The sequence below is a fragment of the Hetaerina americana genome, unplaced genomic scaffold, assembly GCF_022747635.1.
Source record: "Hetaerina americana unplaced genomic scaffold, ioHetAmer1.1.p SCAF_13, whole genome shotgun sequence".
In the NCBI taxonomy this organism is placed as follows: Eukaryota; Metazoa; Arthropoda; class Insecta; order Odonata; family Calopterygidae; genus Hetaerina; species Hetaerina americana.
In genome coordinates this window covers 12,728,306-12,740,754 of record NW_027286403.1, presented here as the reverse complement: position 1 = coordinate 12,740,754, position 12,449 = coordinate 12,728,306, and the positions used below count along the sequence as shown (strand labels likewise).

The 12,449-nt window shown below is 33.6% G+C and overlaps 1 protein-coding gene across 1 annotated transcript in view; it reads right to left on the bottom strand.

The window, feature by feature from the left end:
• Ube4B (Ubiquitination factor E4B) overlaps positions 1-12,449 on the bottom strand; it is a 70,568-nt gene that overhangs the window by 6,779 nt on the left and 51,340 nt on the right. The window contains exons 17-19 of the mRNA XM_071583259.1: positions 6,941-7,067; positions 1,781-1,865; positions 1,517-1,626 (exon numbers count right to left, since the gene is read on the bottom strand). Coding sequence (XP_071439360.1) covers positions 1,517-1,626; positions 1,781-1,865; positions 6,941-7,067 — 322 coding nt within the window. The remainder of the gene's footprint in view (positions 1-1,516; positions 1,627-1,780; positions 1,866-6,940; positions 7,068-12,449) is intronic.

Here is a 12,449-nt window from a genome sequence, read left to right as displayed (position 1 = left end):
AATGGCTGTGAAGGCAAGGCATGATAGTGCATATCGTGTTAGTATAGCATGTGATAATGTGATGAATCATATGACATGATTTGAATTTTAGGTTAAGTTTAATTATATGATCACTGATGAACAGCGATCACATTCAACAAAGCTCCCAGGTTTCAGTGACATTACAAAATGTTGGGAAAAATTTCCCGCAATGGAGAAACTGTTTGACTAGTGAGTGACACAAAAAATTATTCTTCAAACAATAAGGGTGTACACATTTTTGCAATTTTTGGGTAACTATCTAGTATACAAGTCGTATACTATATGGACTATAGTAGTATTAGTTAGGAAAGAAGAGTCAGAATGAGCCAAAGTTTTCTTTAAAAATTGCCACAATTCATTGAGAGAAATTCTTTTCAGCTTTGTTCATGTACTTTCAGTATCTAGCTTAAGTAACTGGAGTTACATTTTTTATGAAATTAACTGCAAAGCTTCACCCAAAAGAATGTGTTCCAACCCAAGAATCATTTGAATGTAACTCCACCATCTCCCATTATGCTTCAAGACAGAACTGAAGCTAGTTAAGACCACGGGATGGAGGAATGAGCCATACTTGATGAGTCATGTTTAATTAAAATGCGATCAAATTAAAACTACTGATGTAAAGCAAGATGTCTGAAAATAAAATATAGCTGAAATCCTGTGAATCTTAGTCACAGTTAAATCCCCCCATAAGGCATTGCCATGTACATTTATATTTTGAAACAGGCTAAATAAAAATCCTACCAACAGATTTAGAGTATGTATTTGTACATGAATTTGATACGGGACTTTGACGAAAGCTATATTATGAGAGAAGAGATGATAGTCAGCTGAAAAACTGATAACAGGCAATAAGCACAAAGCTGTTATGGTTGTTTTGAGATGAGTCTTAGGTTTTAACTTAACCAAATATTAATTTTATAAGATTTAAAATGCGCCCAAGACTTTTAGTTGTTCTCTCCATGAAATAAAAAAGTAAGGCATTTGAAAATTGTGATTAAACCTAATGATAAAACCATAGTTATCAACTCAAAGGATAAGGACATAGGTAAGAATGATAATTTTAAAGAGACTTGAATCCAAATAAGCCCTAAAAATGTTATGGGCAATGTAATTTATAACATTCCACCCACTGTACGATGGACAACATTATAAACATGCACGCACCTCTACAAAAATAAAGGTTGTTCACTCATATGCATCATTAATACAGCAACCATTTTGATGCAACAAATGCAAAATAGAATCGTAATGAACCATCACTGACTGAAAACTATGCACACCAGGAGATGACCCCAAATTAAGTTATTGTAGCAGCATTTCACATTCAAGTACTGGCATTAGAAATCAGATAGATTGAAAAACATAGCAAGATCACACTCTATATGAATTTTCAAAGTCAAAATCACAAGAAAAATATCTCTTTCAATGCGTGGAACATACTTTGAAGAAAACAACTTACTACTCGGTTAGAGCTAGCAACTCATTGTTTTACCTTAGCTGTCTTTCATCGTTTCCAAGTTGCCTCTGTCTGCTCTGGATAATTTCCAAAGGTTGATTATGCCAACCTTCTGTGTCCATCAAAGCCTGCTCATCATGAACTCTCTGAAATTGGAGATGGTACAATCAGTTAAACACAACTGCACAAACATAACATCCCAACTCCTTGATACAAAAAAGTTTACACATTATGCAATCATAAAAAACTACTATTTAATAAAACAACTTCTCAAAAATGAATTACATTTTGCATACCAACCTTCAATGCTTCCAGGCTCTCATCGAGCAGAAACGTAGTGTCGTTCATCATCATGTTGATGAACCTCACAAACTGTCTTCCGGTACTAAAAAAAATCATACATGAAAATAATATTCAGAAGAAAATGATATCATAGTCGCATTCAAAAACTAAAAAGTGAGTTAAATGAACAAATACAATACAACTTCAAACTCAATAACACAAAAAAGTTTAGACAGTATGCAATGATAAGAACTTAACAATTATATCAAACTTGCATAACACATTGATTGTACAGCACCAAAGATATTTTTGAAGTTTTTAATTAAATTCCAAAACTTTTTGCAGTGGTGACTACAATGAAATGAACTACTTCAACATTTTCACTTAATCTGATCAAAATACACCTCTAAACATAAACAATTTAAATAATCATTTAATCGCTAAAGTATATATAGTAATTAAATTCATGCTGAAGCACCCAATGTAATAAAATAAACATAAATGATTATAGCCCATTACTTTTTCCATTACAATGAGTTCACTGACTGGAGAACTAAATTATAATAAATAAATATATCTATTTATATGCATATAACCTCTGTAACTCAAAATAAAATATTAATTTTATGAGGAAAATTAAGACTTCTCATTGCCAATAACCGAGATATTCTGCTTAAAGGCTCATTGTTTTAAGACATGGCATTTCTTCACTTTTACCTAAATTACCAAATGGTCTCAAAACCAAACTACAACTTACCTACATAATAACTCATAGAAATCAAGGAAATGTAATGAAAAATTAAAACTTTGTGATTCCTCAGTATTTTATTCAGGTATGACCCAGGTTTCGATGTTTAATGTCATCTTCAGGCAATAACTCTTACAGGCATCCATCTATATACAGGTATATAGATGTATATTACACTTCGGAAGGAGTGAGGAGGCAAGAAATGCAGGGAGAGTTTGGAGTCACTGTTTGGAGTTAAGTCAGTGAGGCATTGCAATGCTGGAGGGAAGGATGGAAAGCTGGAGGAGAATTGCTCCAATAGGGAACACTCTTGTCACCTCAATGCCTCTACCTGAATGTAATACAAAGATGCGGATGACTGTGAGAGGTATTGCCTGAAGATGACATTAAACATCGAAACCTGGGTCATATCTAAATTAAATACTGGGATCTTAATAGTACAGTTTTTCATTCTAATATGAACTGAAATTCATTAAGGTGTAGGCCTGAAACCACAAAGTAAATCAAGGAGTGGAATTATGGGATTCATGTAAATGGTTAGGTTGCAACTGAAGAAAAACATGAGTTTTATGGTGAAGCCATTTCACATTTTCATTTATTTCAAGCTCATTTTTCTTCTCCATGTCATTACCTCTGCTTACTTTTGATGACTTGTGAAATGGGAACACAGAAAAAAGATAATTATTATCCAGAGTACGTTACAAAATATCTGATTTTATACAGTTCGAACTGCATATTTTTAACACAAATTTAAAATAAAATTTAATCATCATAACCAAACTCAAAATTTATCAATAAAAACTAGAAGCCGCGAAAAGTAGAAAACACCTAACAAATGTATACGGCGAGAAATAGTCAATTATAAATGGTACATGACCAGGGCGAAACTTCTACAGTGATAGCAATAGGAAACACCTAACAAAGGTATATAGTGAGGTAGATTCAATTACGAATAGTAGATGTAAACTCCATCAGTGATTAAAAAAACCATTAAGTTAAGATTATCAAAATTCTACTGCTAGGTAAAATTCATTGCATACAACATAACCATTTCAATAAGAATATAACCAACTATTGATGCATGCATGGTCATATAAAGTGAGAAAAGGATTTCATACACTCATTACAGCTAATTTATTAGCATTTATATTAAAAGCAGAAGTTATCTACATATGCCCAAACAACTTATCTAATTACAGAGACATAACAATTCTATTAAAAACAAGAAGATATGAGCAGGACTCTTGAGTTAGGCAATGATTATATTAACAAAATCATCAATACTGCAAAAATAAACAGCAGTACAGAGGGAAATGAGAGAAAAAATTCAAAAAAGTATGGGAAAATAAGACTATAAGTAATTGCAAATAATCTTCAATATATAGTTCTGTTCCAGCACCTATGTATCAAAAGAGATTTCAGTAACTAATTACTTAGAAAAAATGTGCTGTTATCAAGGTACTGGTACTTCGTTTTCTTACCCTAGATATCAAACCTACTATGCAGTGTTCTTGGTCTATGACAACATGATCAATTATTGGTAGTTAGTCCCTTTTTTCATAATGGTCAACAAATTTAAATGATATCCGGCCTGTTGTAAAAATTAAGAATGTTTACAGGTGAATTTGAGTGTTTAACTCAATTTCAATTACAACGATCTAACCTTATCAGTCAACACCAAATTCGGGACTCTTTGTTCCCCACTCGCACCTGTGCAATCTGAGACAAGTACAGGTGGCAGATTAGCCTCATGTCTCTCCAAACAATTCTTATTTTCTGCAATATATCAATTTGTTTCTCCCAATTCACTCCATCAAACATCTTTTCGTAATCCATCAAACAAGTGAATACATCCTGATTGAATTCTAGTATATTCCTCTCCATAAGTAATCCCATTACTGCAATGGCATCGCGCATGCCTCTCCCCTTCCTAAACCCAAACTGATCAATCGTTTGCCTTGCTTTCCACCCTTTCTTGATGATCCTGAGAACAACTTTAGATGCATGGGAAATTAAACTTATTGTTCTGTAGTCCTCACATGATGTAGTCTTTATCTTTTTTGGAATTGGCATCTCTACCTCAAAGTAGAGCAATACCCATCAAATACTTACTGCTCAGGACATATATTATTGTTTACAGGAAATGGAAAATTCTACACTAGTAAACAAAAAGGTTGAAGTTACGCACGGCATCAAAACACTGTACCATTGTGACTGGTAATGTAAGAATTCAGTAATCCTTAGCTGCGTGGGAAATCAAACTTATTGTTCTGTAGTCCTCATATGATGTAGCCTTTATCTTTTTCGGATTTGGAATTAACACTGATCTTACACAGTCTTCCGGCCAGATTCCTTTCTCAAAGATGCTACAAATCAGTCCATATTGTCTCTTTCTGCCACATTTTCCTAAACCTTTTAGTAGTCCTGCAGGAATGCTGTCTATCCCCACAGCCTTATTTGATTTTATCTCTCTTAATGCCCTTTCAATTTCATCGTTGAGTATGCCTCGCCCTAAGCTAGCTTCCTCTGTGTCATGCTCTCTTTCTATGTCTAACTTTGTTGGCCGAAGTTCCTTATAGTCCATAGTAGCCAGGACCCATATTCTCTATAGTGTCCATCATTATATCACTAAATCTGTATACCAGCTCTGGCCAAATCGTCAGAGCCAGCATCTAACTGAAACTTTAATTCATAAGAAAAAAAATGAGACATGATAACATACATTAATACTTGAAAATTGCAAATGAATCAGCTGAGACAAAATGTATGTGCCATAAATACGGAAAATTTGGCAATAAAAATGGATAAATATGGATAAATATTTAAGATTTTCATTTTTTAACTCCCACCTCTATACCTCGTTATCATTATTATGTGTCTTTCTGTCCATTTTATTTTTTTCATTCTTCTATACAACTACATCTCAAGAGGCTTCCATCCAATTCATGCCATCGATTGCCTCAACAGCAAAGTGTTTGACTCATATGAGAATATGGTTTACATTTAAGCTTTCACTACTCTTTTATTTCATTGCTTATGGTACATATCATCAACCCTCAACTCCTTTTAGACACTTCATGTATAGCTGAACTATTTCACCTGTTCCAGTCTATGTCCCCCAACTTAAAATACATACATTTTCCATCCGACTTCAGGAGAATTTCACTACCATTATACTATAAAAAGAGACATTTCAAGGGTGATATTGGAATATTATAATTACAAAATTAAAAATTGGCAATATTTTTACCTGACGATGATGTTGTTACATTGAAACCGGTCGCATTAATACATTTTATTTTGTGGAAAATATTGCCAATTTTTTATTTTTTAATTAACCATTATACTAGTCTTTTGGTAAATGCCCACTCCATATCTATCAAAATTAATCCGCAATTTTCTACGTAATGATTGCAACTCTTTGGCTCACTGCAAATCTAACCAATTTAAAGAGTTGCCCACCCACTTCAATCCATCCTCTAGCACTTTCTATAATATTTCCTCTGCATTCAAATTGAAATGAACTATACCTTTATCAATTATCAGTGATAAATACCATTGCAGAGGAAAAAAAACAAAATTCATCTGAAATATCTTTAAGGAACAGAATTATTTCATCTATTGTATAATATTCTAATGAAATTAAATTACTGCAGAATTTGAATCTTTCAAAGCAGAGTAGCTTTAATTTTAAATTGTGGGGAACTCCAATTTAGAAGCAGGTTATAGAATCCTGGAAAAAATAGCAAAAGTTAAAAAGACTACGTGTTAATAGTAAATTATGATATATTAAAAATTATAATGTAAGTCATAAAATCAAATTAAAAATAAATGTAACATAAGTCAATCTTTGCAGTACATTTAAAGAAATGACTGAGGCTCATGCAAAAATAATTATTTCACTAATCACAATTTTCATTAGTAACAGATATTTTAAAAATGAACTAAAATATATAATACCCACAAGCAAATCCTGCATGCTTTGGGTTATTGCACCAATAATTATAAAATGAACAGCAGTCACCAAATTTAAAGAGCCAATCAATAGAAGGTTTTTTTATGGCAGTTACTCTTTGAATGATGATTCTCAGAATAACCTTTCAGGTGGATCTATGAACTTTCTGTATTTATAAAAATTATACAATTGATATAAAAATCTAAAAAATAACATGAACTTCATTAGATTCAACAGTTGCATTTTGAAAGGTACAGTTGCATTTTGAAAGGTTCCCGTCACCAGAGAGTGAACATAAAGCAGTTCCATTCAACAAATATCACTCTTTCAAATCCCAGTGCTTTACACATAATTTGAAAAAAGGATAATATCCAAACTAAGGACAACAAAATAAAAAGCCAATGCACAACTGTTCATAGCAAATTTTTCATGACAAATTCCATCAAGTCTACATAAGAAAAGTAAAACATCATACCAGGATTCCCTTAAAATAGCATTTCGATGATTAGGACTATTCCAAACAGAATGTATCAACATGTTGATGTGATACCGAATGGAGAACTTGTCGTAGAACTCCGTGCTAGATCCGGTGGTCTCAACATCTATTGGAGAAAATATAAATCTAAGGAGACTGAATAAGCAATAGAAATTTGCCTAAAGTATTACAACATCAAAATTTACATTATCCTAAGTCAATTATTTAAACTCAAGTCAATTCCTCTTACATCTCTCGTTTCATCACAGACCCTTAATATCCAGTTAATTTATACTACATACTTAATTACGATTTTTCATGGATAAAGCCAACATAGCTTGAAGCATCAAGAAAGATTTAATAACAAGCATAAATGTCAAACAGAGAATATACTATTCAGAATGTTCAACATGCAAGAAAAGTGCAGTAACTGCTCAAAGTTATGAATTCAATCTAACATCTCAAACAAAATATTTGACAGAACCATAATACGATTCAACACTTTACTGTACATTTTTCCATAATTCAGATCTATAAGTAATTCAAATTGATAAAATACAAAGTAAATACAAAGAAATAAAACTCTAATAGTTTACTTTTCAATTAATCAATTATTTAAGATTAAAACTTTTTTAAATGAGTGGTGTGAGTAGGATTTCAGTTAACAAACTAGTAATAACAGACCTGCAAGCTAGCTGTACATACATAGATATTAAGTTCAGCCTTTAATATTGGAGATATTTTGCAAAGGTTAAGAAAAACTCATTATTTCCTGGGAGACCCTATTTTGTAAGTTTATTCTACTAACTTAATATTATTTAAGGGCTTGTAGTCAAAGTAAAATCTAAATTTTTAAAACTGATCTAAAAGCATGATTCAAGTAACCATTTTCTGTGGTTATATCACCAAAAAAGATGCAAATCTAAAATTAAACATGCTTCTCAAGTTGCAATGGGAACCATGGTAGGGTTGGCATGAAATGATTTACGTTTTCCATCATGGTTTTTGGATAATCTGCAATTCCAATTGTTATATAAATTCTTTTAATTCCATTGCTTGCATGCCAAACTTGTAACTTAAAGAACCTGAGTATGTGGTCACATAGCCCTTATTGACCACCCACAACATTTCTCTTATTTCATACAGGTAAAAAATTTGAGAGGGCATTTCTGCAGATTAGAGTTATCAATACGGAGGACTTTGGTTTCCCTGTCTAAAATTTACACCATTGTGTGAGACTATGATTTTTCATTAGAAATGATTTTTTTCAATTAATAAGAGGTGATGAAAACGGGGGGGGGGGGGGTGTTAAAACTACTACTCAAACTTGCATTTATTAACTATCATTTGAGCTGACTATGTTGCTATTCTTGAACTTCCAGTTCAGGAAAAATGAACAAAATTTCAGCTCAAAAAGTAGTATTTTGTACATGACCGGGTGTTGTAATTTCAAAATGAACTAAATGGATGTATGAAAATAAATGCATCCTAGTGACATCATAAATGTGCACACATTAAAAGAAATTATGAGTCACTGCCATATAAAGAGGAATTATGCGCCACTGTGACAACTTAAGCACACACAAATATATTGAACTACTTCACACCTGAGAAAAAAGAACAATCGAAACAATGGATTCAAAAGGGAGAGCCGGCTCCAAAGAAGGCGAAGACCATTTCTTCTGCAGGCAGATGAAACGGATGATTTTGGGATGAGCATGGGATAATTTTCATTGACTATCTTGAAAAAGGAAAAACTATCAACGGCGAGTATTATGCGAACTTACTGCGACGTTTGAGCTAAGAAATCAAGCAAAAGCAGCCGCATTTCGCCAAAAAATAAGTGTTGTTTCATCAAGACAATACACCATCACAAATCCACTATTGCAACGGCTAAAATTCATGAATTATAGTTTGAATTACTACCTCATGCAGCCCCTTTCCCAGATTTAGCGCCCTCAGATTATTACTGTTTGCAAACTTGAAATAATGGCTCATTGGTCAAAGATTTTCCAACTGTGAACTAGTGATGTCAGCACTTTAATGGCTATTTTGAGGATCAAGACAGTTCTTACTATAAAAAGGGTATCAAACTTATTGAACATTGCTGGGACAAGTGTTTTGTGCTGTAAAGAGATTAAGTTGAAAAATAAATACATTTTTTTCCAAAATTTTGGTGTTTTCTTTGCTGAGTTGGGTACCTCTGGGATTACCCTCGTAGGAACATGAATTTGGTCATTGTTCAGGTATACATGCCACCAAGCAATTATAAGGAGGAAGAAGTTGATAGGATATAAGATCAGTTAGAGAACATAATCGCATGTGTTCCTGCAGGGAAACATTTGATAATGATGGGGTATTGGAATGAGACAGTAGGTGAAGGAAGAGTGTGATGACGTGGGGGACTACAGCTTACGTACACCATAAAAGACGTAGGTATATATGGAAAATGCCAGGTGACTTAGAAAGATATCAGCTAGATTATATTCTGGTTAGACACAGGTTTAGGAACAGTGTGATAAATTCGCACAGCTTCCCGGGAGCGGAAGCGGACTCTGACCACAATTTAGTTGTTATGAAGTGTAGAGTCCATTTCAAAAAGATAATGCAGGGACGGCAAGTTAGGAAATGGAATGTGGAAGCATTAAATGGATTGAAAAGGAAGGAGTATCAGCAGGCTGTAGAGAATATCATGCATTAGGGTAAAAAGCATAGTACTATCGAGGAAAAATGAGAATGAATCAAAAATGGGATATCGAAAGCTACAAAAGAAACCAAAGGAACCGTAAATGGGAAAAGGACAAGGAAACCATGCATCACGGATGAGATGATTAGAAAGATAGATGAGAGAAGAAAATGGAAGAGTGTAAGCACAGAGCTTGGCAGAAGGAAGTACATAGAGTTAAATAATAAATTGAGACACAACAAAAGAAGCATGGTGGAAGACGCATTGCGAGGATATGAAAAGGTTTCAGAAGAAGGGTGAAATTGGTGCGCTATATGGCAAGGTTAAATCACTAGGCCATCAGGAAGTAAAAAGGGAAGATCTGTGCTAACAGTTAGAGATAAGTTGGGTAAAATAATGGTTGAAAAAGAAATGATCTGAGAGAGATGGAAGGAATATATAGAAGAACTCTATGGTAAAGAACTTCGGCCAACAAAGTTAGACATAGAAAAGGAACATGACATAGAGGAAGATAGCTTAGGTCCAGGCATATTCGACGATGAGATTGAAAGGGCATTAAGGGAGATGAAATCAAATAAAGCTGTGGGGATAGATGACATTCCTGCAGGACTACTAAAAGGTTTAGGAAAATGTGGCAGAAAGAGACAATATGGACTGATTTGTAGCATCTTTGAGAAAGGAATCTGGCCGGAAGACTGTGTAAGATCAGTGTTAATTCCAAATACGAAAAAGATAAAGGCTACATCATATGAGGACTACAGAACAATAAGTTTGATTTCCCACGCAGCTAAGGATTACTGAATTCTTACATTACCAGTCACAATGGTACAGTGTTTTGATGCCGTGCATAACTTCAACCTTTTTGTTTACTAGTGTAGAATTTTCCATTTCCTGTAAACAATAATATATGTCCTGAGCAGTAAGTATTTGATTGGTATTGCTCTACTTTTAATTTACCCTGACTTCTTATATCTGTAGCAGTAAATAAAAAATTTGCATTTCACTGATCCACGCTATAAGCTAATTGGTACTTTGTTGCTAAAATTCTAAGTAAAACTCATAAAAGGGCTGTCTTATATCATAGTATCACAACCCTTAATAGACTGACATACGAGATCTGGTCAAGAAGTATTGCGACTCTTTGTGTTTTATCAAAAATTATTTATTTGTTCATGAATATCTATTTTGTCCCCTTCAAAGTAATCCCCATTAGATGTTATACACTTGTGCCAACGTTTTTTCCAATCCTTGAAGCACTTCAAAAAACCTTTTTTGTGATCTTGCTCAACTCTTCCTTTGATGCAGTCTTTATCTCGTCAATTGTAGCGTAGCATTGTCCTTTCATGGGTCTCTTCACTTTCGGGAACAAGAGAAAGTCGCAGCAAGCCAGATCTGGGGAATACGGTGGCTGTGGCATCTTTAGTGTTGTTTTTGGCCAAATATTCACCACAATTTCAACTTTGGTAAAAATTTTGCGGCGACCCATGTCATGCCCAAATCATTGGTAAAAATCGAATGGCACGAGCCAGTCGATATGTTTAGGTCCTCAGCAACGTCTCTAATGGTGATTCAACAATTGGCCCATACTATTTTCTTCACTTCATCAATGTTTTAGTCTGTTGTTGACGTACTTGGGTGTCCGGCACGCTCGTTGTCCTTCACATCTTCTCGGCCATCTGAGAACATTTTGCACCACTGATAAACGTTGCTTCGGTCCAAGGTAGTTTCTTCATATGCCACAATCAACATTTGGAATGCGTCCGCACACTTAATTTCATTTTTCACACAAAATTTAATGCAGATTCTTTGATCCATTTTTTGGAACAGGCAAAAATCAAAGACAAGCCAAAACACGTCCAAGCAAAACAGCTGTCAACAATTAACTGAATTCAAAATGACCGAATTTTTTGGCATAAGTGAGAGACATAAGTACCAACATTACGCCACAAAAAATTGAAAATCAAATGAACATAACCCACGAAAATTCAAAATTTGTGATACTTTTTTAACAGACCTCGTACATCATTAACTATTGTTACTACTTAGAATGAGTTTCAAATATCCACGTAATTCAACTATAATTATATTTTTAACATCATTTCATTTGTTTGTAAATGTGTTTTTAATGAATATTGCACTGATATTATTGCTCACCATACCATGCATATTTATCTTTCCATTAATTAAGTATTCATACATTAAAAGTTACCATATGTTTTTATAGACTATGCTTTTGGAAAGACTTCATTTTGTCTACGATTGAAGTAAGAACCAGTGAGTTTACAAGAGCCATGTTATGAAGTTTATTATTAGTAAAACAGTGTCTCACTTTTAGCAGGTTAACCAACTAGTTACACTGGGTAAGATTTCATTATAATGTACGAAAAAGGTTACTTTTATACAATGTGTGCAGATATATGAAGTCTGCTATCTACCCCTTGGAATGCATTTATTAACATTGTATTAACATCCATATTGCATGCATTAAGTATTGCATGAACTTATTTTGTGCTTTATTTTCTCAACCTACCTCTTCCTGCTGATAAGAACTTTTTCTAAGAATCGTAATGATACATGCCAATATGCCATGACGATATGATAATCGAGGACATTGACCTCTATTGAACTCATACCTTTATACACAGGCACTTATCAGTAGAATGCAGTGCCCTTTTCTATGATGAAATAGCTGTAATGCCATAATTCAATCATAAAACATTCATATACCTACCATTTCCTAAATGCTACAATCATACGCTTGTGAAACAATTATAGGTATTTGTCAAATGATGATTCAATAAAATACTTTCAAAAGCTTCGAAG